General features: G+C 55.7%; 9 protein-coding genes across 9 annotated transcripts; 6 read left to right on the top strand and 3 right to left on the bottom strand.

Moving 5' to 3' along the window:
* Nucleotides 1-1,283: 1,283 nt before the first annotated feature.
* Nucleotides 1,284-2,401, bottom strand: LY79DRAFT_532499 (uncharacterized protein). Its single transcript, XM_060556298.1, has one exon. The coding sequence runs from the start codon at nucleotides 2,143-2,145 to the stop codon at nucleotides 1,462-1,464; it is 684 nt and encodes a 227-aa protein (XP_060420578.1). The 5' UTR covers nucleotides 2,146-2,401; the 3' UTR covers nucleotides 1,284-1,461.
* Nucleotides 2,402-4,546: 2,145 nt separating this feature from the next.
* On the top strand, nucleotides 4,547-6,207 carry LY79DRAFT_585699 (uncharacterized protein; the record flags this gene model as incomplete). Its single annotated transcript, XM_060560530.1, has 4 exons — nucleotides 4,547-4,622; nucleotides 4,675-4,916; nucleotides 4,966-5,736; nucleotides 5,794-6,207. The coding sequence occupies 4 exons, from the start codon at nucleotides 4,547-4,549 to the stop codon at nucleotides 6,205-6,207; spliced, it is 1,503 nt and encodes a 500-aa protein (XP_060420577.1).
* Nucleotides 6,208-7,218: 1,011 nt separating this feature from the next.
* LY79DRAFT_5804 (cellulase) lies at nucleotides 7,219-9,152 on the top strand. The gene is made up of 3 exons (XM_060560101.1): nucleotides 7,219-7,366; nucleotides 7,440-8,986; nucleotides 9,112-9,152. The coding sequence occupies exon 2, from the start codon at nucleotides 7,456-7,458 to the stop codon at nucleotides 8,983-8,985; it is 1,530 nt and encodes a 509-aa protein (XP_060420576.1). The 5' UTR covers nucleotides 7,219-7,366; nucleotides 7,440-7,455; the 3' UTR covers nucleotide 8,986; nucleotides 9,112-9,152.
* An 895-nt stretch (nucleotides 9,153-10,047) lies between these two features.
* LY79DRAFT_532484 (uncharacterized protein) lies at nucleotides 10,048-13,553 on the top strand. Its single transcript, XM_060556297.1, has 4 exons — nucleotides 10,048-10,534; nucleotides 10,662-10,889; nucleotides 10,949-11,667; nucleotides 11,720-13,553. Exons 1-4 carry the CDS (start codon nucleotides 10,448-10,450, stop codon nucleotides 13,101-13,103), a joined length of 2,418 nt encoding a protein of 805 aa, XP_060420575.1. The 5' UTR covers nucleotides 10,048-10,447; the 3' UTR covers nucleotides 13,104-13,553.
* A 1,241-nt stretch (nucleotides 13,554-14,794) lies between these two features.
* Nucleotides 14,795-15,049, top strand: LY79DRAFT_532482 (uncharacterized protein). The gene has a single exon (XM_060556296.1). The coding sequence runs from the start codon at nucleotides 14,834-14,836 to the stop codon at nucleotides 15,026-15,028; it is 195 nt and encodes a 64-aa protein (XP_060420574.1). The 5' UTR covers nucleotides 14,795-14,833; the 3' UTR covers nucleotides 15,029-15,049.
* A 3,875-nt stretch (nucleotides 15,050-18,924) lies between these two features.
* On the top strand, nucleotides 18,925-20,584 carry LY79DRAFT_664456 (ammonium transporter; the record flags this gene model as incomplete). The annotated part of the gene is made up of 3 exons (XM_060562889.1): nucleotides 18,925-18,994; nucleotides 19,072-19,995; nucleotides 20,049-20,584. The coding sequence occupies 3 exons, from the start codon at nucleotides 18,925-18,927 to the stop codon at nucleotides 20,582-20,584; spliced, it is 1,530 nt and encodes a 509-aa protein (XP_060420573.1).
* A 1,645-nt stretch (nucleotides 20,585-22,229) lies between these two features.
* On the bottom strand, nucleotides 22,230-23,007 carry LY79DRAFT_5736 (uncharacterized protein). Its single transcript, XM_060559487.1, has one exon. The coding sequence runs from the start codon at nucleotides 22,875-22,877 to the stop codon at nucleotides 22,428-22,430; it is 450 nt and encodes a 149-aa protein (XP_060420572.1). The 5' UTR covers nucleotides 22,878-23,007; the 3' UTR covers nucleotides 22,230-22,427.
* Nucleotides 23,008-24,074: 1,067 nt separating this feature from the next.
* Nucleotides 24,075-25,279, bottom strand: LY79DRAFT_664455 (alpha/beta hydrolase; the record flags this gene model as incomplete). Its single annotated transcript, XM_060562888.1, has 2 exons — nucleotides 24,075-25,150; nucleotides 25,213-25,279. The coding sequence occupies 2 exons, from the start codon at nucleotides 25,277-25,279 to the stop codon at nucleotides 24,075-24,077; spliced, it is 1,143 nt and encodes a 380-aa protein (XP_060420571.1).
* A 310-nt stretch (nucleotides 25,280-25,589) lies between these two features.
* LY79DRAFT_532469 (short chain dehydrogenase) lies at nucleotides 25,590-27,179 on the top strand. Its single transcript, XM_060556295.1, has 3 exons — nucleotides 25,590-26,574; nucleotides 26,644-26,877; nucleotides 26,937-27,179. Exons 1-3 carry the CDS (start codon nucleotides 25,825-25,827, stop codon nucleotides 27,069-27,071), a joined length of 1,119 nt encoding a protein of 372 aa, XP_060420570.1. The 5' UTR covers nucleotides 25,590-25,824; the 3' UTR covers nucleotides 27,072-27,179.
* Nucleotides 27,180-27,396: the final 217 nt, after the last annotated feature.

Here is a 27,396-nt window from a genome sequence, read left to right as displayed (position 1 = left end):
AGAGGTGTGGGTGGGTGTCGTGGTTGGATACCTAGTCGCCTCCTGGCTATCTATGAATTGAGCGACATGGCACGTCGGCGCATGAGCAAGGGTCTTGCAGCTTGGGTGGTCGCTAGGGGCCGCGGAGGTGCGGGAAGTCTTTCCTGCCGCATTGCGCAGTGTCCCTATGCCAGGCACAGTCGTATATGTGCCTCATAGGATGGTTCAGGACCTGCAGCGATGGGGCACAGGTTTCGAGGGCGGCGAGATGTGGGTTGAAAATTCTGCGTTCTGGACAAACACATCGATCGAATGGACTTTTGTCTGCCAGGCCAGCCAATCAACCTGAGTCAACACAACCCAGCCATGGAATACAAACGCTCTTCGCGTCACTGACAGCGCGCCCCTTTCTCAACACGCTGGTTGGCCGAGGCAAGCGACGAGAAGCACGACCCTAATTTTATTCCCATGCGGTGTTCCTCCAGTGGCCTGGGTGGCTGCCACTCGATCTACAGAGCAAGGGGCTTTGTATGGGCTACCGAACGAAGCCAACGGACCATTCACGTCGCTGCGATCGTTTTGTGAGCGCTGAGAGGTTCGATGACAATGCGTCACGCAACCACTCAGAGGCCTCTGCACTAACGTGTGGCACCGTCACCCTGTCACTAAAGGCCATCGCGCCATGGTGACCGTGTCTGTTTCTAAAGGGATGATGTGATGACTTTGATACCGGTATTCTCGTTGGCTGAAAAGGAATGACAAGATCAAGTACAATCGGCGAGTGTGATCCGCAAGACGATCAACCGGCCAGAGTGCCTCTCTAGAATCCGAAATGGCGGCCGACCAAGGTAGCGCCCCGGGGTTATGTTCTCTGTCGGCAGGGTCCTTGACGCCAATCCATCCGGCTTTCAATGGCCCACGGCCTGGGCAAATTGGGATTAAAAGCGGCTGGCAAGATGAACCGGCGAAACCACGCTTTTTGGTTGGTTGGTGGTGTTCATGGGCTTGGTGTCCACAAAGCATCGCCAGCGCCGGTGCTGCTGGCAGGGGAATATCTTGGCTCTCACCTGATCAAAGACTCTCGGGCTTCAGTGGTTGAAATGTGAGCGAAACGGCGTTAGCTTTGCCGTTGATCCACAGGGCGCCGTTCCGGACGCCACATAATAAGTCAATACCGAAACTGGCAAGTCGACGTTAGCCTCAACGGCGTCACCGGTCTGCGACGTCGGAGAGTCATAGGCTTACTTCCCTTGTTGCTTTTGCGTGCATCTCCCCAATAGTCGCAAGGTTGGAAATCCACAAACCAACGGGAAATTTCTAGTTTGCCTTCTTACTTCATACAAAGCTGCGCAAACAACAAAACGACCGGAGCCATTTCAGCCCTAAGGCCGGTCGGCTTCTTGGTCTCGATGTGTCACAGCAGTGTCGATCCAGGGTCAGGTGCCGTGTCGGCATCTCGAAATAGGTGTGGTCATGTCAACATTATCCAGAGGCGTCGACTACGCAAACAGTGTTAAGCGAAACGTTCAGACACCGTGGCAGACCACGGCAAAGAGCCAAACCTGTTGTTGCGCGTTGTTTTGGTCGCGGCGCAGACTCCGACAGAGGGCTTGATGAACTCAGCGGCGCAGTAGGCCACGAGGCGAGGAGCCAATTGCGACGGCTGTTCTTAGTACCCCGCCTGTGCGCCCCGAAACGCTCGCACGCCCTCTGCACCTTCCCAGCGTCACCAGAAGGCTGAAATGCCTTTAGCCTCAGTCCAGCCACGCGGGTTTGGCAACGGCTCATCCGCCTTAAACATTGGTCCGGGCACCAAGCACTAGGTTTAGGTAACCGCCAGAGTAGGTAGCTGTGGCGAGTCATTGTACGCCATGGCGGTGCCACAGCGATCGTGTGCCGAGAAGGGTTGCCGCCGGCTCGGCCGCTTTTCAAAGTAGCCGGAAGAAACTGCAGCCGAACCACGGCCATCAACGGGCTACACCCCCCTCCGGCATCGTGATGTTCGCGGCTAGGGTGAGACCTGCGGATGCAGTGTAACCATGAAGACGTCGATAAGAGACATTTTGCTAACAATGTCTCACCCGGGGTGCTGTGCCGAGGGGGCGGGCGATGACGGATGGCGGGAGGAGGTAAGAAATCTTTGCCAACCGGCGGTCGGTGGTGCATGCATCAGATGCGCAGGACGGCATTGATGCCAGGCTCTTCCTCGTCAAGCCTCAGGGGAGCTGTCACTTGATTGGGTCAGCGGGAAAGCCTTCGAAAACCAAGCGTAATGCGCTCAGTTTGGAGAGTCTTTGACGAGGCATCTGTTGAATGCTGGTCTTAGGAGAGTAGTGCTGCCGGAGGGATAAGGAAAGAGAGAGAACGAGAGAGAACGAGAGAGGGGACAGCACGGCGGCAAGAGGCTCACCGTCAATGGCGGAAGGTACGTATCCTGACGTTGGGAAGGTGCCCCTCGTCTGGTCACGGCCATCGATGATCGGCCTACCTACGTAAGGTATCCCAATGGCTTCGACCAGACTCCCGGGCCAAGGCTAAGTGTCCGAATTGGTGCGGTTCTTTCTCAATCCAGACGGGCTTTGTCCTGTTCTGGTTTATCCCGGGTAACTACAGCGAAGGCCAGGTACTGGATCCTTTGGAGATTACGAATTGGTTATGGCAACGCGGTAGGACGATGGTAAGCACAGACTGGGTGGGCGAGTGCAGGCAGGCAGTCAGGGGCAGCCTGCGCTGTGCCCCTCGTGTGATGAAGTGCATCGATGAATGAGGGACTGTAGAAGCACATTGCCAGCCAGCCAGCCAGCCATCCAGCCAGCCAGCCTAGCCTAGTCATCATGACGTTCCATCAGAGAAGTGACCGGCAATGATTTCCGGACGCACGAGTAGACAATTCCTAACAGCAGTGTTATGTACGAGCGTATTGCACAGGTGCTGGGTTGGGTTGGGCATAGACCATGCATAGGTCCACTAAATACCTATTCGTAAATACATAGGCAGGTAGATAAACTACCTACTGTAGATAGTTTAGTGACCTTATTACCTACCTACCCAGCAAGCAACCCTCGCTGAGGCCGACCTGCGGCCCTTACTGGGCGAGTGTCTTTCCATGCTCGTGGGCTATGCGAGAGGCCACCTACCTTTTCAAGGATTCCCGACTGCATGTGGAGTCCTTGACCACACAACAAGCAGTGTCGGGTAAATCGAGGACCATCAATGTGGGTTCTTCCTACCATGCCGCCCCGCCTTCCAACACACTTGCACGCCCCTCCATGTTCCTTTTCTGGCATGTCCCTCTCTTGCCGTTTCTTCTTCCCGGCCCCTGGTCCATGTCCACATGCTCCATACCGCCACTAGGTAGATACTTACCTGTTGCTTACTCCTCCGTCCTCCCAGAGTGCAGAACTTCGTCCGTGGAACCCAACACATCCTTCCGTCAATCTGTGCCTCTTTGCCATCCATGGATCCCTCAATTTTCACTAACTTTTGCATCCCTGCAATGAAGTCTGTCGCCTCCCCAATAGGACCCGCGGAACTCGATGCATCGCCTCACGCAATGCACTGCGAGAGCTCCATCCTAGGGTCGCGACCCGGAGAAGGGCATTGGGACTTTCCTACAGAGACACCCTTCATCGTCAACCGCATTGTATCCGTATCGCATCCCCAATTGGCCCCTGTCCATCCCCAACAGCCCATGTTAATCCCAGAGCAGGCCGACCCATCACCGTGCGCCAGTACATGTTCCCGATTCCTGCCTGGCCCGTCGAGTGTCGTCGTACCAGCATCTATGGCCTGGACCCCCCGGGGCTGGCGCCGTGACTGGTTAAACCGCAAGACTGCACGCTACCTGGGAGGACCAGCAGAGAGACGGAGAAAACAACCGCACCCAGGTATGCAGCGGCCTTTGGCCGACGTACCACCCAGCCCACGCATCGTTGTACATAATGGCGTCCCACCCACCTCCTTCCAGCCTCCGCCTCCTCTTGATCGATTCCGGCCTTCTTTGTTGCTGTTCTTACTCGAGTCTCTCCTTGATACCACGAGTTGCTGTTGTTGCGGTACTGCGACCCGCCCTATCAGCTCCATCCACGGATCATGACGCTATCAACATAGCCAGAAGCCGTCTCCCTGCTCTGCAGCATCGCACACACGCCTCGCCGACTCACCAGCCTACTAACACGCCGGCATCCTGCTCGAGACAGCCGAGCATAGTCAAATCTTTTCCGGATCCGAGTAGCCACGATTCTTGTACTTCAGCAGGACTGAGATCTTCTCTTCATCAGAGACCGGAAAGCATCTCCTCCCCCCCCCCCCCCCCCCCCCTTTCGAACCTGAGCACCCTCACCAAAGGGCCCTTTATTCTCTCAAATCCTTTCGCCACGACGCTCCGCTACAGCAAAGCACTGCAACCACATTCCGGCCATACTCAAGTCAATAGACGGTCCGCGTACAGGAAGGCCGAACTATCAATCATCCACCCTCAGTCACCTGATACTACTTCAGTGTGCCCGGGGTGCCTTGGACGTGACCGACATCAACATCAGTGTGTGTTTGAAAAGTATCTTCGACCATGGCCAACGAAACTCTCAGGGGAAGATGTTTTGCCCCGTTCTATGACGTGAGCCTGTTTCCCAGCGATGAAGGGTGTAAGTCTCCAACCATGCCATAGTTATGGGCGGAGTTGTTGACGGTACGCAGTTATCGACGGCCGGCTATGCCAAAATCTCTCAGAGACTGTGCGATGTTGCTTGCCATGCCCTCTCACTGATTGGGTCTACCCCCAAGACTTCAAAACCATGACAACGGCCGTCAACTGGGTTTGCGTCGCCAGCGCAGCAAGCTGTCTCTTCCTTTTGTCATCATGGGCTTTCTTGCCCGTGGATAAAACCTACAGACATTACTTGAGCATCTGCTTGACAATGGCAGTGCTTATTATGAACGTAAGTCGGTCGGACTCAGCGCCCTACTACTTGCAACTGACCTTGTCAGCTTGGCTTTATTGTTCCGCTTGCCGATCAGCCGGAACAATGTTACAATGAAATCACGCCCCACAGCATGAAGTCCAGCAAGGTCTGCGGTGCCTCTGGCGCCCTCCTCCTGCTTGGGGGCTGGGCTGGTGTCATGTGGGTCTTCCTGCGATCATTGTCTCTGCATCTGCAGATCTGTTGGCAAGTCGTCGTGGGCCGAACCTTCATGATCTTTGCACAAGCCACGGGTTGGGGCATTCCCATGATTGGCATTGTCGTTGCTCTCGTCTTCAGCGGCGTGTCGTTTCGCTTCGGTGCAACCTGCCACATCAACCACAAAAACAGCCTTGCGGATTTTTGGATTCCTCTTCTGGTCTTCGCTGGACTCACAGTCATCATCCAGTTCGCCACCTTTGGATACTGCATCAAAGTTTACCTGGCATCTCTTGCCGACAACAGCGCATCGACTGAAGGATCAAGCCTCCCCACTTACGCCGGCAGCATGAAGACTTTGAGCCCCCGCCAAGCGTATCGGCGAGTACAGCGCGTCATCCAGCTCCAATGGAGAGGTATCGCTATTGTTCTTATCATTGTTACCGACGTCATCTTCTTCTCGCTTGTGTTTGTCTTCCAAGACACCACTGTCCAGGCAGTGCATACCGACCAGAGTCTTGCCCAGGATTGGGTCCTGTGCCTCATCGGCGCGAAGGGCAATCGAACTCAGTGCTACGACAAGGCCAAGTCGCTGGTTGTCAACGAGGCAACCATTACGGCTGTCTTGGTCCTCCTTTCGGTAAGAAACGTCCCGTGCCCTACTTTCCATACGTAAATGGCCCGCTGACTTGTCAAGATGAACGGCATCTGGCTACTCTTCCTACTGGGCCGCTGGGCCATGGTCCTCGGTTGGGTAGACCTATTCTCTTCCTGCGGCAGAAGCAAGAAGGAGTTCGTATCGGTGGATGCCCGATACGATGTGAAAAAAGATACCCGTGCGTACGAGATGCTATCGAAAGACTCGAACGCTGTTATAACACCAATCACCCCAGTCAAATCACCGATCGCGAGTCCCAATAGCGGACGAAGAACCCCCGATTACTTTGGGCCAACGGCTCGCTACCAGCCGCCGATGCGGTCTTTCTCAAGCCCTCGACCGCCGCAAACACCGCCAGCCTGGGACGCTCAAGCGACCTACGCCCGGTCCGAATCACAAGCCCGAGGGGACGGGTTTGAGGACATGAACCCACTCGGGATGAACAGGATATAAATCAGACGACATGTTCGTCAATGATGGAACGAAGATTAAAAAAAAGAAAAGTAAAAACTGAACAAAGGTCAAAGAAAGAACAAAAGAAACAAGATGGGGGGGCAGAGGAAACGTGTAATTCAGGCTTCGGCTTCAAAGCGTACTTCCCGTCTCCCTGACTACGCAAGTGCAAGCGCATGTTCGGCCGAATCAATCAGACAGCGCGTGATGGTGGTCGAATGCGAACTAGTGTGTCCATAAGAAAAGTTATAATGTGGAGGAACTATCAGCGTGCCTATATTGTCAGCGGGTGGGGGAACCAATGTAATATCAGCGTCGGCGTTCCGGACTTTATTAAGCAGCGAAGGAATCAGAATGGTTGCCTACCCCCCCACAGATGACGAGTGTTAAGACCAGGGATGGAAAGTCGGTGGCAGGGGGCCTACGAATTGAGTAGGCCCCGGCGCACCCGGGCGGGAGAGGGACGGGAAGAGCGGAGCGAATCACGATGGATGGATATGTAGAAGCAGTCGAGAGCCCGAAGAATGCAGTCACGCGACACATCAAATGCACGATGGCCGTATCAAATACCGGATTGCGTGACGACCTGCCTAATAGGTGGAAGCAACGAAGAACTGCCGAGCAAGGATTGGTGAGTCCACGGTGGGATTAGCTTGTCCGGAACATGCGGAATGTCGCGAGGAGCGGGATGAGACCAGCACACATCAGCAATGGGATGGGGCAGCGTCCATTGAGCAAGCGCCATGTCATGAATTCCGTGGCTTCCGCTCCGGCTTCTTCGGAGGCGAGGATTTTGGTTGGCCTATGTGATATAAGCGGGAGTGCATTTTGCTTAATCCAGCGATAGACGGGACCACTCGACCCATCGCTGCCTACCCTCCGTATGCCTGGACTATAAGTAGATGGCGCTTCCGAATGAGAGGAAGTTGATGGCTGACGCCCGTCTTTAACACTCCATTCACGAGTCTCCAAGCTGGTCCACCCATCTTTAAGACCTTACTTGATACAAGGGCGCAACAACGAAACGAGAAAACGCTAGTTCCTCAATCTTGGTCGTCCGAGAGCCCGTGGGTGAGGCTGACATTAGACTCGGCCGATAATAGTAAGGTGGACGGGAGCAACGGCCCTGAGAGCATTCAAACAAGACTGGACGACTGAGGTACGTATCGGGGACGACGACAGGGCAGGGCAGGGAGAAATATACTAATCAGAAGAGAGGGAAGGGCCCCCAGAGCCGGAGTTTCAGTAATGCCGCTACCCGGTATCTTCCACAAGCTCTACCCCGGTTCGCCGGCCAGTGTCTGGCGCTGGAGCTCAGGACGTCCCCAGTTTGGAGCACGGATTGATGACATCGAGCAACCGAGCACTCGACCAGCCAGAGGCGGTGTCTACGTCCCGAGCATAGACGAATCTGCGACAACCGATCATGGAACCTCCACCGGCCTCCTCTTCCGCAAGAGATCACCTTCACAACCACAAACAACACACTCGAGTTTAGTTAGAAGGCGAACCTGCCACGCCGGCTTTGTTAACCTCTCACACTTCAGAATGTTCCTTATTCTGGCCCTCGTCTTCCTGGGCGGCTACGTCCACTACCTCTGGAGAGCTGAAGCCGCCCTCAGCGTAGCGTGGGTGCCCGACCCGGATGCCAGGCTGTTCGAACAGCGGCCTCTCCTGCCTCCGCTCAAGGAGACCAGCATCGACACCTACACGCTGCCGCTGCACACAAAGGGCCGCGACATCGTCGACGAGAAAGGCCGTCGCTTCAAGCTCTTGTCCGTCAATTGGTACGGCGCCAGCGACGAGTTGAACATCCCCAGCGGCCTCGATATCCAGCACCGCGACGTGATCGCGCAGACCATCCGCGGCCTGGGCTTCAACAGCGTGCGCCTGCCCTACAGCGACGAGATGGTCATAACCGACCCGCCTATCCCCGCTGAGCTGCTCACCGCGAACCCGGACCTAATCGGGTTGAAAGCCCTAGATATCTTCGAGGCCTGCGTGACAGCATTGACCGATGCGGGCATCGCTGTCATCGTCAACAACCACATCACCCACTCGACGTGGTGCTGCGGCGCCGACCCGTGCGATGCCCACTGGGCCAACGACCACCTCGGCCCGCTGTGCCGCATCAAGCAGACCGAGGAGGACTGGATCCAGCACTGGGAGACCATCATGCTCCGCTTCGTCGACAACCCCCGTGTCATTGGCGCCGACCTGCGCAACGAGGTGCGCGGCGTCTGGGGCTCGATGACTTGGGACAAGTGGGCCACGGCGGCCGAGAAAGCCGGCAATCGGCTCCTGGAGATGAACAAGGACTGGCTGATCATCGTCGGCGGCACGGAATCCGGCAACGACCTCACCGGGGTCGCCAAGCGGCCCGTCGTCCTCACCGTCCCGGACCGTGTCGTGTACTCGGCGCACGTCTACGCCTGGTCCGGCTGGGGAAGCCTTGAAGGGCGCTACTCAAAGCGCGGCTACGCGTCATTTGTCAACTCCATGAGGCACAACTGGGCCTACCTGGTCGAGGGCGATCAGGCGCCCGTGTGGGTGGGCGAGTTCGGTGCGCCCCACCAGCCTAGCATGGGCGACGCGAACTACTGGAACAACCTGCTGCGGTACCTCAAGGTCATTGACGCCGACTTTGGCTACTGGGCCGTCAACCCGCGCAAACCAAAGGACAACGTCAAGGAGACGTATTCCCTGGTTGAGGACGACTGGGTAACGCCTGTACTGGACTACCGGATGAGGGACATGGTCGAGATCATGAGGGCTTAGTGTGCTCCGCAGTTCTGCTGGACGACGTTCGAGGCAGCGGTATATGTTTGTCCGAGTCACGAGCCGAGGAGCTTTTGGCAAGTGTGTGTATTTGACATGGAAGAGAGGGCGTCCAAACGGCGTTAGTGTGTTTCGGTTCTCCTCAACAGGCATTGCGCTTTGCGTGCCAGCTTCGGATACCCGGCTTTGGTCAGGCACGAGCTAGACGGTCACTGACGATTATGCCAAAAAATTGACGAGAGGTTATCATTATGAGCTTTGATACAAGCAATTGACTTCGTGGCCCTGTGTTTACCGGACGAGTTGTGGCCTACGTCAGAGCAACCCTTTTTTTTTTTCTTTTCTTTGCGATCACAGACCCAAGACGATGAACTTAAACTCAAGCACTCATGGCTGGGACGAAGCAAGATGCATCGTGTAGAGATGGACAGCACAGGATCAATATCAAACTCGTCCATGCGCTTTAGTAAGGTCCCCGAACACATCGTGGCCTACCCCCCTTCTCATCGACTGGAATGTTTCCTCGTCCGCCTCGACTGCCCCACAAGCGGGTTTTGCTGAAACAGTCGACCCCTCTTCTCCTGATAAGTACATGGATGCGTTGAGGAGTGATCAGACAAGCTGATGTCCCCCCCTCCCACCCCCCCTATTGACCCGAGAGTACCGTGCGTTCTGGCCCGTGCAGAGTCAAGCAGACAGTGGACTCGGGTGATAAGTATCCGTAATAAGGCTACAAGTGAAAAATATAGAGTATACGGATACACACAAGCTGACAATGCCCCCCCCCTGTCAACCCGAGAGTACCGTGCACAATAACTGTGATAAACCTCATATCCTCAAGGCTGCAGGTTCAAATCCAGTTTTCTTATGTTTTTTAGTTCTAAAACAGCTCCGCCGGGGAGGGTTAGAATAGTACTAACCCACCCTGCTTCCTACGTTGTGCTCCAGGTCGGGATAGGCTAAGACTATCCCTTTTGCCTCTAAGATAGTTGTGTTATCACTTGAATCCACTGTCTGCTGGACTCTGCACAGGCCAGAACGCACGGTACTCTCGGGTTGACAGGGGGGGGACACTATCAGCTTGTCTGATCACTCCCGGACTTGTATCGATAGAAGCAAATGCCGATAGCTTATCGATAAGGTCATATTAAAGTGGGTCGCCATCCCCTCAGTGGGTGCCGCGCCTGGGCTTAGGGGTAGTAGCATTTGACGACAAACGGGAGGAAGACGAATGAGCTTAGCAGAGCTACGGGAGAAACCATTCCACCTGCCTTCTTCCATCACCTACACACAAAAAGGTTCATAACCATCTCTTCTTTTCTTTTGTGGCCTATTTTCCGACACAGCTCTATCGCAGGAGAAGAGTGCAGCACAAAGCCGAAAGGAAGAAAACCAACATCTACGGGCGGCTCGTATGTCGCGCGCAAAGCACAAGGGAGAGAAAGACTCCAAGGCGCCGTAGATGGCGGATCAACAGGATCAGCTTCACGATCGCGGCTTTCGCGAGGCTGTTCTGGGCAGGTGCGAGGTGCAAACCTGCGTGGACCGGGTATGTGTGATGCCGGATTTCATTCTTTTGATTCTCATCTGTCTCAACTGTCTCTACCTAGAGAGCTTTGCTCCGCTTGTCTTGTGGTCTGTTGGGCCTGGATTTTGGGGCTGACGCTGGATTGCAGTTTGGCGATGGAGCTACCGAAGTCATACGGCAACGCGAGCGCGACCATATAACCCAGTCTGAGACCGAAACGCTTGTGCAGGGAGTCCCGGCTGGACAGATCGTCACCGGGGTGGAGGAAGAGGAGGAGGCTGTAGATAGTGGCTCGCAAGCGCCTAGTCTGGAGAGGAAGATACCAAAGACGCCCTACTTCAGGAACAACCTTACCGCCTTGTCACAAAGATACAATGTTGGTAGCACAGCACAGAATGGCCCTGGAAGACGCTTGGCTAACGATGCTCTTCCCAGCTTTACTTCGCTGCTTACGAAAACCGAATCTTCATCTACCGTCCCAAAAGCATCCCGAAGCAGGCACTCCCGCGCGAACCGAACCTCATACTGGCGACGAAGCCCGACAAGATTGCGCGACACATTGGCGGCACGCTCGACAGACGTTTCCACCATCAGGCAAACCACATTGCGGTGGGCTTTTTAGGCAGGGAGGAGGTGCTTGTTTCGGTCTACGATGACGGGTCGGTTTTTGCGTACTACACCAGGCACGTCGCCGAGTATATTGAGCGCGCATCTTCCGGCTGCCGAAGCACGAACCTCATCCCGAAACCATTCTTCCGTGAGAATGTGGGAGTTTCGGCATGGGGTATCGCCATTCATCAAAAGTCACGGCTTATCGCCGTCAGCTCCAACCGGAAGGAGGTGACGGTCTTCGCTTTCGGACTTTCGCGCCTGCCGGAGGCCATGGAGGGTCGGGATCGGCCACTGGACTACTGCGAGAGATCGGTCCTTAAGAGGAAACGAAATTGGAGGATTTGCATACCCCTGGGTGACGGGGGCCACAACATCCCCAACATATCTCTGTGGGATGACCACGAGGGATTTGCCGAGAAGGTCGTTGCGAATGACATCTATGGAACGACCTGGGTCCTGGACATCTGGAAGGTTGGAACGGCGCCGTTCAAGATCTCACACAGGGCAAACATCCAGGGCCAATGGGCCTTCCGCAACCCGATGTAAGTCTCGTCAGCAGGCCCCCACGGGACATTTAGCTAACGTCAGCCCCAGGGGTTGGGGAGTCGTTGTTCTCCCCTATGAAAGTTTCCTACCTGCAGATTCGGTAACAAATCTCCTAGGCATGGAGGCATCAGACATCATGAACGCAAAGAACTCGCATGCGGGACGGTGGATCGAGACTCAGCGCGGTCTCGCGCGCATTCGCGATCATCCTGGAGAGCCTGTTGCCCAACGTGTGCCAGAACCCGAAGCATTTGGAAATCAACATCCTCCGATTGCATGGTTTCAGCCTCAGCAGCCCGCCTTCCTGGCCGCTACTTTAAACGGCCAGCCGTTGCTAGCTCTGCCCGCCCCCCCTCCACCGCCCGACGACAATGATGGGAACAACTTAGATGGCGCCGAGGCGGTCCCTCCCAACGCTCCTGACGCTGCCCCTCCTGCTGCTCTGTTACAGAACGCTGTCTTGTTCATCCCCGACCACGATGAGGATGGATGGAGTGAAGAGGAAGAGGAGGTTCTGAACCCGGCATGGGATGATATGTCGTCGGCTTTCGAAAGTGAAGATGACGACAACGTGAGTTTCGCTGGGTTGCTTGGAGATGACGATGCGAACGAAATCACATTTATCGAAGAGGCGATATTCGCTACAGAAGAGGACATGGGGGTCGGGGAGGGGCTGACACAGATTTTGCCCCCCGATGGGACTCTCAGCATCCTCAAAGCCGCAACAGGCCACGACCTGAGTGGGTATCAATCATCATGGTTGGACATGGTGTTCACACCCCACGACGGCAAGACATACGTCTCGCCATCTTCAACCATCGGTCGTCTCCAATACTTACGCCGGCCAGAGGTGAAGAATCGAAACACCAAGGAACAGGACAGGAAAGTCCTTCAAGACCTTGGCAGCCGGTGCTGCATCCTGCGGACCTACGAGGAGGACATTGAGATGCGTAGCATCGACTCGGACGACGGCGCCGCCATCTTTTGCAAGGACCCCATCAGCTGGAACTACCCGCCGCACCCGCTGCTCCAGCACGCCGAGCGCCTCAACATGATTGTCCATGTGCCCGAGCTGTCGCTGGTGGTGATCGGGTCCGCCATTGGCCGCGTGATCCTGCTTACCCCTACGCGGCCCCGATACGAGATTCCGGGAGATGGGTTCAGGCTGAAGCGAGGATTCCGGATCGACTGGGTCTTACCGACGCGGTCCGACGAGAGGGCCGGACGCCGACCACCTCGTGGGCTTTACGGGATTGCTATGGGGCCGGTCCAAGAGGGCGGCGCAGCGGGGTGTCTGCTGAGGTCTGATGATGCGCCTGCCCCATCGCCGGCGTCGAGGCGGTATAGGCTCATGCTGCATTACCGCGATCACAGCATTTTAAGCTATGAGATCAGTCGGGATGAGAAGAATGAGAACATTCTCATTTTTTGAGGGGCGGACGGACGGCTCACTTGGGCTTGCTAGGCCGTGTGTCTAGCTTTGTGAAGGCCGGCTAAACATCCAGGCATGAAGTCTCCCGAGTCAGAATGCTGTAGATGTAGGAGGTCGTTAGAGGTGGTCATGGTCACCGACGTTGATTTGGAGGTCACGGGGTCCGACACAGCTTTCATACTCACATGAAAGTCACAGAGACATTGGGTTAGCTATTTTTCTTGTTTCTCTTTCTTTTCTTTTTCTTTCGTCGGCGTCGTGGTGTTTTGAGGAAGTCTGAGGAATGCCCCGATACCCCGGCCTTACGAGCGAACTCAGACATTGTGCATTCCACACAACGAAGGCAGGCATAGTTCGATCAAGATAGTTAGTGTCTTTGAAAACGCAATGAAACATGAACATCCGGAACTGGGTGGTAGACTACGCGACCGACTCTGTCTTTTTGGGGGCTTTCTTCTTCTTCCTTTGCCCGTGGAGGTCGCCTTATTGGCAGTTGGGTTGGTCCATCTGTCTGTTCTGGTGATTCTTGATCAAATCAATGGAGAAACAACCGGCTGCATGTCTAGCCCCCCCCCTCCCAACGTCGGCTGGAAAGGTCGGGTTGCTATCAACGATGTCGCCGTCCTGGCCCTGATCCCACTCGATGAGGATGTTAGATGTTTGGACCGCCTGTCTCTGTCCTCGCAAGGACTCTTCGGGCTTTGCCTGGTCAAGGCCTCCCTGAAATGGACAGCTTGAAGGCCGCGGTGCGGTCAGGCGACACCAGCAAGGCGAAGGGGCATCTCCCAGAATGACGCTGGCGATGGCACCGCGACGAATCGTCTCAGAAGTATTAAGTTTTTCCGTTTAATTCTCTCTCTCTCTCTCTCTCTCTCTCTCTCTCTCTCTCTCTCTTGGAGATGCAAGTTGACGGTAACATGCGTCTCCGCATCATTCCCCCTAAACACATTTACATCTTCGGGCTCCGAGTTAGAACGGACCCGCCGCCACAGCCGCGACGCCGGTCATCGCCTGCCCCTGCTTTCCTTATGTGGCCAAAATTCTTTACTTATTTCCGACGGGCCTGGCATCCTTTTTTCGCGGGAGTTAAGAAACCCTGGAGTGTCCATTACCCCCTTTTTGCCACAGTTCGCTTGAGCAACAGCCGCGCAAACGCTCCCGGAGCCCACCTCCCCAAAATGGTTCTCGCCCGCTGCCCGCGGAACCTGGAACGTCCTATCGCCGCAGTCCTTTACAGAAAGGGGGGGAAGAAGAGGCTTCTGAACCGAGCAACGGCGGAACTGCACGACGGTGTTCGATGCCAGCCCTCCCAAGTCCCTACACTGGATCGAAATTGGGAGTGATGGTAGCGGAAGCCTGGAGCCCGGCGACCGGCGACCGCGCTGCCGTGTGGCCTTGGTCCGAGAATGCCAAATGGCACGAACGCAAGAAGATATCTCCAACCCGCTGTGTTGGAGTGCCCGGCCCCAGCCCCTGAGCTAAAGTACTCTGCAAGTCACGTTATATTTCACGGACGCGTGGGACGGTCGACGACTTCTAGGATGCCAGAAGTTGTTTTGGTGCTTCGAAACGTCTCGTTCTCCCAGGCGGCAGGCACTGACTTATTTACACCTGGACTCTGGGGTTGAAGCATGGTCAGCAATGCCTTATCCGCGGCCACATGTCCTTCTTTAAATAAATAAAAAGCTGAGCCTCGACGTATATCATGATCCCGTACTAAGTAAACAAACATGGTAAACGGCAGTTGCATGTTCCCGACAACCCCTAACCAAACACATGCAGACGGAATTGTTCCAGAAGGAAGGACACACGGCCCACGGCCGGTCCGGCCGGCGGCGCCGCTGGATGGACCCACAACCAGCCGGGAAGGAGCCCGTGGGTCGATATGGAGTACCGGTATCCTCCAAAGTGGAGCCACCTGCTAAGGGAATAATGACGTTTTGCTGTGACCAAGTGACCGGCATTATGATTGGTCAATATAATTCACTGATAAGGCTAAGGCTTAGCGCAGGCCTCGGAGAGCCGGAAACAGAGGCAGGGGACGGCCAGTGTCTCCAGTCGAAAGATCATTCCTCTCATGCTCTGCAGGGACGTCATAATCGATTGCCCCCAACTTCTGTGTCGCGATGCCCGCAACTTGAGGTTTCACATGGGAAGACGCTGTCCGGACTGGGCCATGGCTGGCTCTTTGACAGGTTGAGTGATGAAGTTCCAATGGGCACGGCCTGGTCTCATGTCGGAGCCGGCAGTCACGCTTAAGAGAAAAGCTGGGGTGCAGTGTGGACGAGCAGGGTGCGATAGCGGAGCCCTCCCCAGTATTCAGTATTGCTATGATGACATGCTCATGCCTTGAGTCGAAAAGCACGATCTAGCAGGCGATTTGCGGGTGAGCTTATCAGACAGGCCGGCAAGACAAACGTCACCAAAACGCAGCATTGCAGATATCATCAGTCAAATGCACAATGCGTTCACTGGATATGAGCGACCGCATACTTATCCGATGCAGTAAACACCCTCTGATAGCGATGACAACAGCCTGAGTAGGGGGCACGCCTCATTGCTGATCTTGGACAACTCCCGGTTGGTCCCACCTGGCTGATGGGTAGTGCGCGGGGGGTGGCGATAATGGCCAAGTGCATCGTGGCCATCAATTGGCAAGTCTTTGAATCGCATACGACTCCTTAATCTGGTTTTGCCGATAGTCAGCCTCATCGTGTGTACGGGCTGCAGACCGTCGGTTTCCTTGGGAAGCATAGCGATAAACCGTGATAGACACAGCATCCCACGCCGAGTCAATAGTCTTCAATCACTTGTTCTAGACATGCTAGACCTTGACGCAGCGGGGGGTGGTTGTGTGCCACACGCGGCCGCATGGAGACAAGATACAAGCGAGCGCAAACCGTTGGTTGGGGCTTTCGCAACGCCCCGGTCGGTGATCGACCATGATGGTATTCTGCCCTTCCAAAATTGGATGGTCCTCGGATTTCTGGTTCTCGTGTAGTAAAGCATGTTAGCAACCGATTGTCGGGCTGAACGCTAATGAATTTCCATTCCCCCCTCCCCCATAACGAAGGAGCGTCTCCGGAAAGACGATGGGTCTGGGCAGCTGATTTTGTTCCTTTTCATGTGCCGAAAACGGAGCAAAGAGTGCCGGAATCGCAACAAGCGGGATCAGTCCGCGGAAGTTGGTCGGAAAATACCGTTTGATGAGATTTGTTCTGTAACCTCGAGGATAGAACCCAGACTCGGCGAGTCGCGGCTGAGTCACGGCCGACCTGACTTTGCTTCTGCTGCCCGAATCTGCCTGGACACTCGAGAATGCGAAGGAGAGGAACACTCACCAGGCTGGACACAGCGATAGCATGTGCCACAAGTGACGTCCTTTCAAGGTTAGTCTGCCTGGCTATCGATACGGGCCAGCATGGACGAGATAGTCTTGTTAGGAACGCAAAGCTGGTCTCGCCGGTCATTGGCCGCGCAGCACCCTGAAGACATGTGAGGCACATACTGGACATCGGCGGCCATCTTCCAAAGATAGTGGGTGAGCTTCATTTCGCCCATTGGTTGCGGGGCCCGCATCGCGTACGGTGTGCGCTTCGCATCCAAGACTGCAAGCAAATCCCGCCAACGAGGTCGTGTGCAGTGACCGGATATTTGGTACGGCAGATCGCTAGTAGGCTTCCTTGAGAGTAAAGAAGAAAAAAAAAGCAAACATGAGCCTTACGATAAGGTCGAGACATGGCTACGTATCGCCAGCTGGGGGTGTTTTGGGGGTGCACGGCGGGAAAGGTCTTGAAGAGGATTACTCCACTTAGAGTCCCACGTCGCGAGCCCTGTCCCGTCCGCATCACGCATCGGTGGAGGGTAGGCAGGGCGGGTCGAATAATTGCCGGACTGCTGGGCCGTGGAGCTGCTGGGAATTGGTCTGAAGCTTGGCTCTTTCTGTATTGGAGCGACTGGGGGAGGGAAAGGTGAGGAGGCAGTTGGAATGTCGCGATAGAATTGCTTGGCTAGTTATTCGTAAACAGCCACAATTCAAGCGGCGCTCCGAGTGGGTCCGAGGCATTTCGTTGATTCAGCCCAATTACTATCCACCACTGACAGCTCGCTGCGTCCACCTGCTTTCTTATCTGTGGCTCTCGGATGTGTGTGTAGCTCGCGCTTTGCCAGTCTTGCTGTTCTATTCTTGATCCATCATCAATCAAATGATGATGAGAGCCAAGCATCGGACTGGCTCGAGGGAGGCAACCGAGTGTGGGAAGGAATGGAAGATGGAGGAGAAGAAAAAAAAAGAAGAAACGCTGCTTCATGCAGCAGCTGAAGCTGTGTTGATAGTTTCGCAGGTTCGGCTTGGCGGGTTGCATTTTTATGTTTGTTTCTTGTTCTTTTGCGTGGTCCGCAGCAGAACAGTGGCAGTGTCGCATCTCATCTACGCAGATGTTTGCCGGCGCGATGCCGGGCTCGATGGGGAACGGACGACTTGACTTGCCGAAGAAGAAGAAAGAAGAGTCTGAGAAACTCGGTCGATCGGCAGGCTCGTCCCGCCAGTCTCGTACAAGACGAGAACGAGCCAGAGCTTTAAAGAGATTAGGTAATCAACCAACCAATGGCTAACACCAGGACAGGTGACTAGTTACCTAGGTAGTCACCTACGATACGTGCCACCGCCTCGGGTTTGCGGTGGCCTCTTCAGCGTCAATGGGGAAATACCTGCGAAATCTACCTACCTACCTACCTACCTACTTACCATGCATGTATGTACAGAAGAAGTAGAGGAGATTCGCTGACCTTGGATGAGTCCACGTGTACCTAGTGCAAAGCCGCAGCAGGATAAGAGGATGGGGACTGGAAGGAGCAGCGGGTACGTACATCTTTCCTGGACTAATGCGAATGACAATGACAGTGACATGGTGGCCGGCCAAAAGAAGCGTGGGGCGGCTGAGGCGCGGCAGGTGCAAGGGCTGGCGGCGGTACGTACCGCCTTCTACCAGGGGGGCGTCTCTTGGTTAGGATACCCCGAACGGTTGGATCTGGTCTGGCGGGCTCTTCTCTTGCAACAGACTAGAGAGAAAGAGCATTAAGTTTTTTTGGCCGGGTCCACGGGGCAATGATCCAGGTTGGAACAGAACGCTTTCTGTCCGTCTCTACGAATACCGGTACCTGATTCACTCCCACCTCCACTCTATTACTCACTCACCCGCGCCGGCCCATGCCCGTCCACTCACATGTCTATCTTTTTTACCCAGAAGGTGGTCTGTGTCGTGTGTCTCTCTTATCGCCCACTCACTTACACTTTCCTCTCTGTCAGTCGCCATGATTAGGTGTCCTTCCCCCCTTTCCAATTGCCCAATGCCCATTCATCCTTACATTACGGAGTACTCCCTCCTCTCACGACGCCCTCTCCGTATGCGGACCGCCCATACTACCTAGCTCCGCTGTCCCAGGTGCTCTACGCACCCCCCCCCCCCCCCCCCAAGACACGGTCAGGGATCACCGCAGCTCCGCATGTTCACTTTGCTGCAACCACGTCCGTCTAGGTAGAAGCCAGGCCGTCGGCAGTTTGCTGTGTTTTTATATATGGTCCTTGCTTTCCCTCCCACCTCGTTTTCGACCTCCCGTTCGCTCCTCCCACCCAGGCAATTCGTCTCATGCTGCATCCGACCCACCTCGGCCGTTGAACTCTCATCCTAGCTCGTCCCAACGGACAGCTTGCTCTTCAAATAACAATTCTCTCTTCCCCCCTCCCATCCACCATAGTCCTATTACCGCCTGGTGAACATCCCGCTACGGCCCCCGATACAACCCATCACAACCGCCCATCATGTCTTACAGTCATACCGGGGCTCCTACCGAGTTCAATGGCACCAATGCCGATTTTGGTGGCGATTCCAGTATGTCAAATCAGGCATATCCTGGGCACCCGACGGCGTCCGCCTCAACCACGTCGATGCTAACTTTCAATACCTAGCCACGACGAACCTGAACCAATGGTACCAATCCGGTGACCAGTCCTACATCCTCGTCTCGGCCGCCATGGTCTTGCTCATGATTCCCGGCATCGCCTTCCTCTACTCCGGTCTCGCCCGTAGAAAGTCGGCCCTATCTCAGTTGTGGGTTGTCATGATGAGCTTCTCCGTCATTGTCTTCCAATGGTACTTTTGGGGCTACTCCCTGGCCTTTAGTGAGACTGCCACCAACGGTTTCATCGGTGACCTTCGACACTTCGGCCTCCAGAAGGTTCTCGCTACCCCGTCCCAGGGCTCGCCTCTCGTTCCCGCCCTGCTTTACTCCTTCTACCAGATGATGTTCTGCGCCGTCACCGCCGCCCTCACCGCTGGTGCCACTGCTGAGCGTGGCCGTGTTGTTCCTTGCATGGTCTTCATCTTTTTCTGGGCCACCCTCGTCTACTCCCCTCTCGCCTGCTGGGCCTGGAACGCCAACGGCTGGGCTTTCAAGTACGGCGTCCTCGACTACGCCGGCGGCGGTCCCGTCGAGATCGGCTCCGGCATGTCGGCTCTCGCCTACTCTTGGGTCCTCGGACGCCGCAACGAGAAGATGATGCTCAACTTCCGTCCCCACAACATCTCTCTCATTACTCTCGGCACCATTCTCCTCTGGTTCGGCTGGTTGGGCTTCAATGGTGGCTCTGCCTTCGGTGCCAACCTTCGCGCTGCCATGGCTTGCTGGAATTCTTGCCTGACAGCCATGTTCGCCGCAATGACCTGGTGCTTGCTCGATTTCCGCCTGGCCAAGAAGTGGTCTCTTGTTGGCTGGTGCTCCGGAACCATTTCCGGCTTGGTCGCCGCCACTCCTGCCTCTGGTGTCATCACTCCTTGGGCCTCCATCATCCTTGGTGTTGTTGCCGGCGTTGCTTGCAACTTTGGCACAAAGAGTAAGCACCCTCGTCATGCTACCCCTTTACACGCAGTACTGACAATCCTACAGTTAAGTTCCTTCTCAAGATCGACGACTCCCTCGACGTCTTCGCCGAGCACGGTATCGGCGGAATCGTCGGCCTCATCTTCAACGCCTTCTTCGCCTCCGGCTCCATCATCGGCCTCGACGGTGTCAACGTCGGCGTAACTGGCGGCTGGGTTGACGGCAACTACAAGCTTATGTACATCCAAATTGCCTACCTTGTCGCCTGCAGCGCCTACGCGTTTGTCATGTCTGCGCTCATTGCCAAGATCATCGACATGATTCCCGGCCTCAAGCTCCGCGCGTCCGAAGAGGCTGAGCTGCTGGGTATGGACGACGACCAGCACGGAGAGTTCTCGTACGACTACGTCGAAGTGCGCCGCGACTTCCTCGCCTGGACTCCCCACCAGGCCGAGCCCGTCGGCGAGGGCAAGTTCATCCCTCAACACGGCATCGAGGAGCACCAGAATATGGCCAACAACGGTGGAAGCAGTGGTTCAGACGAGCCCAAGCCTGCGACGCGCGAAGGCGAGCCCAAGAGCGAGAAGACGCCTTCGCTTTGAGAAAGCGTACGCGAGTCATGCGGTTTCGAATTGTACAATCTGATTTTGACGGCAAGATGGCGTCAAAAAGCGAGGCGTTATCTACAGGGACGGGATTGATCTAGGGCCATGTTCTTGTTTTGTTGTTGGAAGGATATACCGCAGAAAATGCGCAGCGACCGTATTTCGTTTAGTTAATACCCCATGGTATACCGAGATGCCAAAAGCGAATCTATCCATCTATTCGTACCACCTTATGCCGCACACCAGTGACCCATGACCTGCCTCCGGATTCGTAGCTGGCAAAAACAACGAAAAGGACACACATTCCTTTAGGGGCGTTGATGCGTGCGGTGTAACTTCATGTCTCATCCTTCAGTAGGGCCAGCGCACCAAACAGGCTTGGCGGGACGCTGCGGTGTAGCAAGTTGGGAGGTCAGAAGGATGTGTGGGAGGATCGAAACGCAGTCGTCAACCTTGGCACAAGCTTTATTTCGGTCGCCTGGGCTACGATTGGCCAACTCTGGGTCAAGTTCAGCACGTCGCCCGACCTTTTAACATTCGTCTCTGAAGATACAACAAGGAGGCGGTGCAGCTTCCCCACTTTCTTTCTCTCGTCTCGACTGTTGGACGAGAAGAGGATGGGTGATTAGGCTTTGAGCTCAGACTTTCCGCGCGCGACTCAAGAGACGAGAGTTTTCAGGCGATCCCTGAACAAGGTGGCCAGGAAATGAGGTACCCCCTTTCTCTCTAATTGCTTTTTTCTTTCCTTTCTTGCATTCTGGCCCGTCCTCTTACTCCATTTGGGGACAACACAGCCGTCCTTGGCCCTTAACATTGGCATCTTGCAAGCATAGCGAGCGGGCTCTGCCAGGTCGGGCTCGGGCGACCGCAGGGCCTTCTCGGCCGGAACCTCGTCCCTCATTTCCTTTCGTCCCGAGGCTGTCTGTCCATGAGACGGTTGTGGTGCCTCTTGCCCTCAGCTCACGGCCTACTGTGATGCGCCGTGTTGCGTGTTGGGGCGAACCGGTGTTTCTGGCCAGGTCAAGCGCCGCGGCATCATGAGGATAAGCCGATGGCCGTTATAGGACGTTGCAGTTGGTAATCAGGTCCTCAACCAATTGCCGCCAGCGCCATGCTCTTCCCCCTGCCATATCGCCTACCATGTACGGAGTACATCGTAGGCTATCGGGGCTGACCGTGAGGTGGATTTTTGGAGGGTTGTAAATCATGGATGGATGGATGGATGGCTAGTGAGCAGCGACAGGCGTCGCCATCAGGCAACACCCCCTGCCTGGGCATCCCTCGCATTTCCGATAATCCTTGTTTTCCATGATGATCGGGCACCCGCTTGCGCTACCCTTACACTAATTAGCTCGGCGTCGGGTCGTGGTTCTTAGGTGTGTTGGTCTCCACCCGCAGAGATAAGGAATCCAGCTCTGAATGGACAAACCCAGCTGCGACCCCCAAGCAAGTGCTTCCCCCCCTTTCGCGGATTGAACAATACCCACTTTGTTACGCCGTCGAGACAGTGGATTAAACTAGCAACAGTTTGGGGGTACAGTCTTTTTCGGCATCTTGGAGCGTCAATCAAGGGCGCAAGGAGGGGGGAGATACGAGAGGACGTGGAGTCCATGTAACTAACCCCCTTGTACGGACATTGTGATTCCCTATCTCTTGGTCGGCAAAGGGGGTAATGCAAAGTAAATCGGAGCGAACGGATGAGCTGGGGCTGGAGAGTGGAAGGGTGGGAGAGCGGGAGAATGGAAGAATGGGAAAAGTCGGAAGTCAGTCAGAGTGAAGAGGTGGAAGTGGAAGAGAGGGAGGGGCGTGCGAGGGCGCCTAGTGGGAAATTGGAAGCAGCTCATCTTCCGGCACCCTTGGCAAGCAAAGAGCACGGCCGATGGAGCGAAGTTGGGGAGACGTCGTCAAAGAGACGTTGAAGAATGAAGTCATATTCAAGATGCGGCTCACGATGTACATTTAAGCTGCACGACCTTCCCGAGATCGTGCGGGCGCAAGCTGCCTTACGCTTCCCCGGATTTCGGGAAGAACCAAACCACCCCCCTAGCTTATCTCTGAAGAAGGGGAGGAAAAATAAGAAGAAAAAACCTCCTTCGATTAGGTGCTGCACGCGCGACAGAGATCCCGCCGTTGGGGTGAGAGGGTTAAAGGCACGATAAACCCGAGTGTATGGATCGTGCGGGCGCAAGAGGTGGGCAGGGTGGTGTTTTTGCGGGCGTTGCGGGCGTTGCGAGCGTGCGGGCGCAGAGCGCGATAAGTGTGTGTGTGTGTGTGTGTGTGTGTGGCGCATGGAGGAGATAAGATAGCATGAACTTGTGGCTTGGATACTATCGGACGGGGCGGTGTTTGCTGTGCAGACGAGCGACGTTGATTTAAACAACCCACGACGAACTACAACGGGACAGGTAGAGGAGGGTGTGTCGTCAAAAGAGAGGATAAGAGCCTCAAATGCAAATTGTGGAACGCGCAGCGGGCAGCTTTTAGGGGTTTCGTCCCCAGGGGAAGTGACATGCTTGTCTCTGTTGTTCCCTTACCTTTGGCTAGTTTTCATCATGTAAATATCGCGTAAGTGCTTCCTTCCCGTGTTGGTGGAGGGGAGGGGGTCTTGGCTTCGGCTATTGAGTAATACCTGGGGGATGGTCTCACAGGGCGACGAATCGGATACGCTCCTTTTTCTTCGTTTTGATGGATTAGAGGGAGGGGAAGGGAGGGGAGGGGAGAGATTGGACGAAGTTGCATTTATCTAGTCACTTATTCTTCTCCGTTTCCGTTCCTGACCTGAGTCCTTGCTGCGTGTTTGACGTGCATTCGTTTGTCGATTGTTAGTGGTACTTGATGACGGAAGGGGCGCTGTTTTGTCGATCGGAAGGAGCGACGCGAAGACACCCACCCCGCCTTCTGCCCCAAGCACCTTCGGGTATCGTGACCTCGGCTCGAGTCTACCCTGGTCTATTTGATTTTGTTTGATGGAATTGCAAAGCGCTCTCTCGGTGGCCGTTGGAACCCTCGGCAGCGCAGCCCTCTGCTAGGTCGACTCATCATTTTCTACAGACTGTCGAATCGTGCAGGTCTGCGACACCGATCACCAGGCCTGGCACGAGACTGGCCCATGCCAACCATCCAGGACCAGACAATGATTGCCAACGAGAAGGAACGGGCCGGACGGCAGCCTTTTGTTTGTTCATGAACCTCTGTTTGATGCACCGGATCCCTGACCAAGTCGACGATCAGTGCTCGACGATGCTACATTTACATAACATTGCAGTTGGTTTATTTCTTGCACAGTGCAACTGGCTGGAGCTTACCCGAGTGGGACGTCGAGAGGAAGCGTGGCCATGTATGGCCTTGGTAAAGGGATGGCGGCCTATAGCAACCTAAGGTATGTCACAGGAAATGTCCTTTATTTCTTTCGTAACGCCAGGAAGACAAGCTGATACGTTGCTAATTAGGTCTACACGATGGCCCGCTAGGCACAAAGACATCGGGGTTACGCAAGACACTTGGAAGCCCACTGCCTCATCCTCTTAGTGGCATCTCCTATCACGCCGAGCTCAGACTCGAGCAGTATCGAATCGTGGATCTCGTTGGCCGCCACGTCCAGCTTGACGTCCACGTCCGGGTTGCACCGCCTCACAGCCTCCGCGAACGCCCGCACATCGTCTCGGAACACCTCCTGCTCACCGGCAGTGAAGTAGACCGCCTTGGCGACGGTCTGGATCTCGCCGAACCACTCGGAGTCGCCGTCCAGAGGCAGCGGTCGGTGAGGGTTCGCGGCCCGCCTCTTGAGAGATTCGACCGGGAAGATGTACGTGTTGCCTCTGCTAACGATGGCAGCTGAGAGCATGTCTACGTGGCCGTTATCGCGGAACGAGGCCGTCTCCGTCCGGAAGGTGAGAAGTGGCGAGACCATGAACACGCCAGCTAGCGGACTTCGGAGGCGGACAGGCTCGACCTCCTGGTGCGGGCGAAGGATGTGGTTGATCACCTGGCAGGTCAGGTTGCCCCCGGCCGAGTCCCCCCCCATTACTAGGTCGCCGGGCGCGATGCCGGATTTCAAGACGTGGTTCAGTGCTGCGACGGCCTGCTGCAGCTGCGTCGGGTACTGTGCCTGCGGGCAGAGCGTGTACTCGAGGATGGCGACGGCTACCTCGCCCTTCACGCCGGGACCGTCGCCGACGTAACAATTCCAACACCACGTGAAATGGCCCTTCAAGATGGGGGCGACGTATCCACCCCCGTGGAAGAAGAGCACGACTTTCGCAGCCTTCTTGCGGTCTCCGAGCCACATGATGCGGGCGCCCACCTCACCGAGCGGTTCGACATCCTCAACTAGCCGGTTGAGAGCATTGGCGTTCCCAAGACGTGAGGCATTAGTCCTCTTCTTCGCAAGCCATGTCGGATAAACCCGCCGCGCAGGGGCGGCAAGGTATTGTATCTCGACGGGTTTGAGGTAGCCCATCACGACGCGGTAGAAAGCGCTCAGGAGCCAGAACTTGATCGAGACCCCGCGGCGAATGGCGATCGGAAGCCCGCGGATCACGGTGAAGAGTAAGAGAGGCACGACTGTTCATGTGTGTGTAAGCGGCGGCCCGGACCGTAGTGGTTGCCACGCGATTCAAACTCACCGAAGAGGAGGCGGATAAGCATGTTCAGCAGCCCGAAGGGACCTAGTGGGGTCTGCACCGAAGCCATGATGGGGATTTTGGGTGTGATGCGACTCTGGCTGCTGGACAGTATGCGAAATAACAGCGAGGGGGGGAGGTTCGTAATGCCCTCGGCGACGCGAGGTGCGAATATGAATTGTCTTGTTTAGCTTTTCAGCTGGAACCCCGAGTTGGGCCGCTAGTGGGAGGGGTAGGCTACGAGCGGGGGACCGAGACATATCGACCCTCGGCCCCTATGCTTGACTGGTGTTCATGGCATTTGAAGATCGCATACCGTGCTGACGCAAAGCTTCTTGCCTGTTGATGCGTTATTACGGGGAGCTACTGGAAGCGTCGGAATTGGTCCGATGCCATGGGGGGCGGGGGGCGGGATCGTTCCATCGTCTCGAGTTGGACGACGACGATGCACGGACGGGCGGACGGACGCAGAGTCAATTGTCTGCTTGCGCTGCACTCCTGGAACAAAAATCCTAGGCACGTATTTCCTTTCTTGTCCTCCGGGATCAAGACATAACCCAAGCTGGGACTCTTACCGTCTAGTGTGCAGACTGTGACATTCGACGCGTACGCATCATGTCATCTATAATAAAACACTGGAACATCGACACGATTGCTACGGTGCTTCGCAGCACCGTCTTCAACCCCGGGGTCACTGCCCCGGCCTCAGCGGCGGTGAGTTGGATATTGAAAACGGACACGCTCGGTGCCCGCGGGTTGCATAGTGGTCTCCCTCAACTTCTCCTGACGGTATGGCTCCTCACTGCAGCCGGTCTGGCCTTGCGGCTCCACGAGCAGCTGAACAAGTGGACCGCCAACAACTGGACGAGGGACGACACATGGGACTGGGATAACGAGGTGGTGCTCATCACCGGAGGCAGCAGCGGCATCGGCGCCACCGTGGCCCAGCAGCTCGTGGCTCGCGACCCCCGCACGACGGTTGTCGTCGTGGACTACGTCCCTCTTACCTGGCGGCCGGCGCCTGAGGCGAATGTGCGATATTTTCAGTGCGACCTCAGCGACAAGGCGGCAATCAGGACCCTGTGCGAACGCGTGAGGCGCGAGGTGGGCAACCCGACCGTGCTCATGAACAACGCCGGCCTCTCGCGTGGGTTCTCGGTCATGGACGGGACTTACACGGACGTCGAGCTGACGATCAACACGAACCTCGTCGCTCCGTTCCTGCTGGTGAAGGAGTTCCTCCCGCACATGGTGAAGTCGAACCACGGCCACATCATCCACGTGGGGTCCATGAGCGCGATGATGCCGCCCGCTCGGATCGCGGACTACGCGGCCACCAAGGCCGGGCTGATAGCTCTCCACGAGGTATGCGTCGAGAGGCTTACGAGAACATGAGCCAGCCACACCCTGTAAGTTGCTGATGCGGTTATACAGGCCCTCCAACTGGAACTTAGGTATGTCAATCAAGCGCCCAAGGTGCGATTGACACTCGGCGTCTTCGGCTTCATCAAGACGCCATTTTTCAGGAGCGACCGGTCGGGGCAGTCGCCGTTCCTCTTTCCGCTTATCGAATCAGAAACGGTAGCCCGGTTGTTCGTGGACACTCTCTACAGTGGCTTCGGGAAGACGATCTACATGCCGGGCATCATGCGATACGTGGCCATGTTGGTAAGTCGCTGATCTGAGACCCGTCATGGAAAGACTAATGACAGCCCTATATTTGCCAGCGGGGCGGACCCGAGTGGCTCTTAAGGATGGCCAGGGAAGAGACCCAGAAGCTCACGGTTGACCTTGCCGGCTATCAAACAGTCAACAGCAAGACCGGAAAGTTGGAAATGCCGGGAGGCCGTAGCGCTACTTGAAGGCCAGAGTGTGAGCCGAGGGGGGGATCTATCAAGACGCTATAATTGTAGCACGAACAGTTTCATTACTGTAGTCAATAGCTCCGATGCAATCATACTTTTTCGCCTTTAATACGATACATCGCTTGAATGAACTACGTCCAATGATTCGCACATGATCTAAGCCGTGCCAGGTAGGGGTAGAGCTTTGAAAGAAAACACAAGAGTATTCCATGGCGACCATCTTTCCTCGCGCATAACATCCGATACTCGAAGCCTGATGATGAGAGCGAGCCCGGTGATCTGAAGCTTGCTCGAGAACCTTCCCGCCCCCTGCTCCGCGAGG

Source organism: Colletotrichum navitas (assembly GCF_030913465.1).
Source record: "Colletotrichum navitas strain CBS 125086 chromosome Unknown LY79scaffold_1, whole genome shotgun sequence".
Classification (NCBI taxonomy): Eukaryota; Fungi; Ascomycota; class Sordariomycetes; order Glomerellales; family Glomerellaceae; genus Colletotrichum; species Colletotrichum navitas.
Note: the sequence above shows the minus strand (reverse complement) of the source record. Positions and strands in the feature narration are given on the sequence as shown.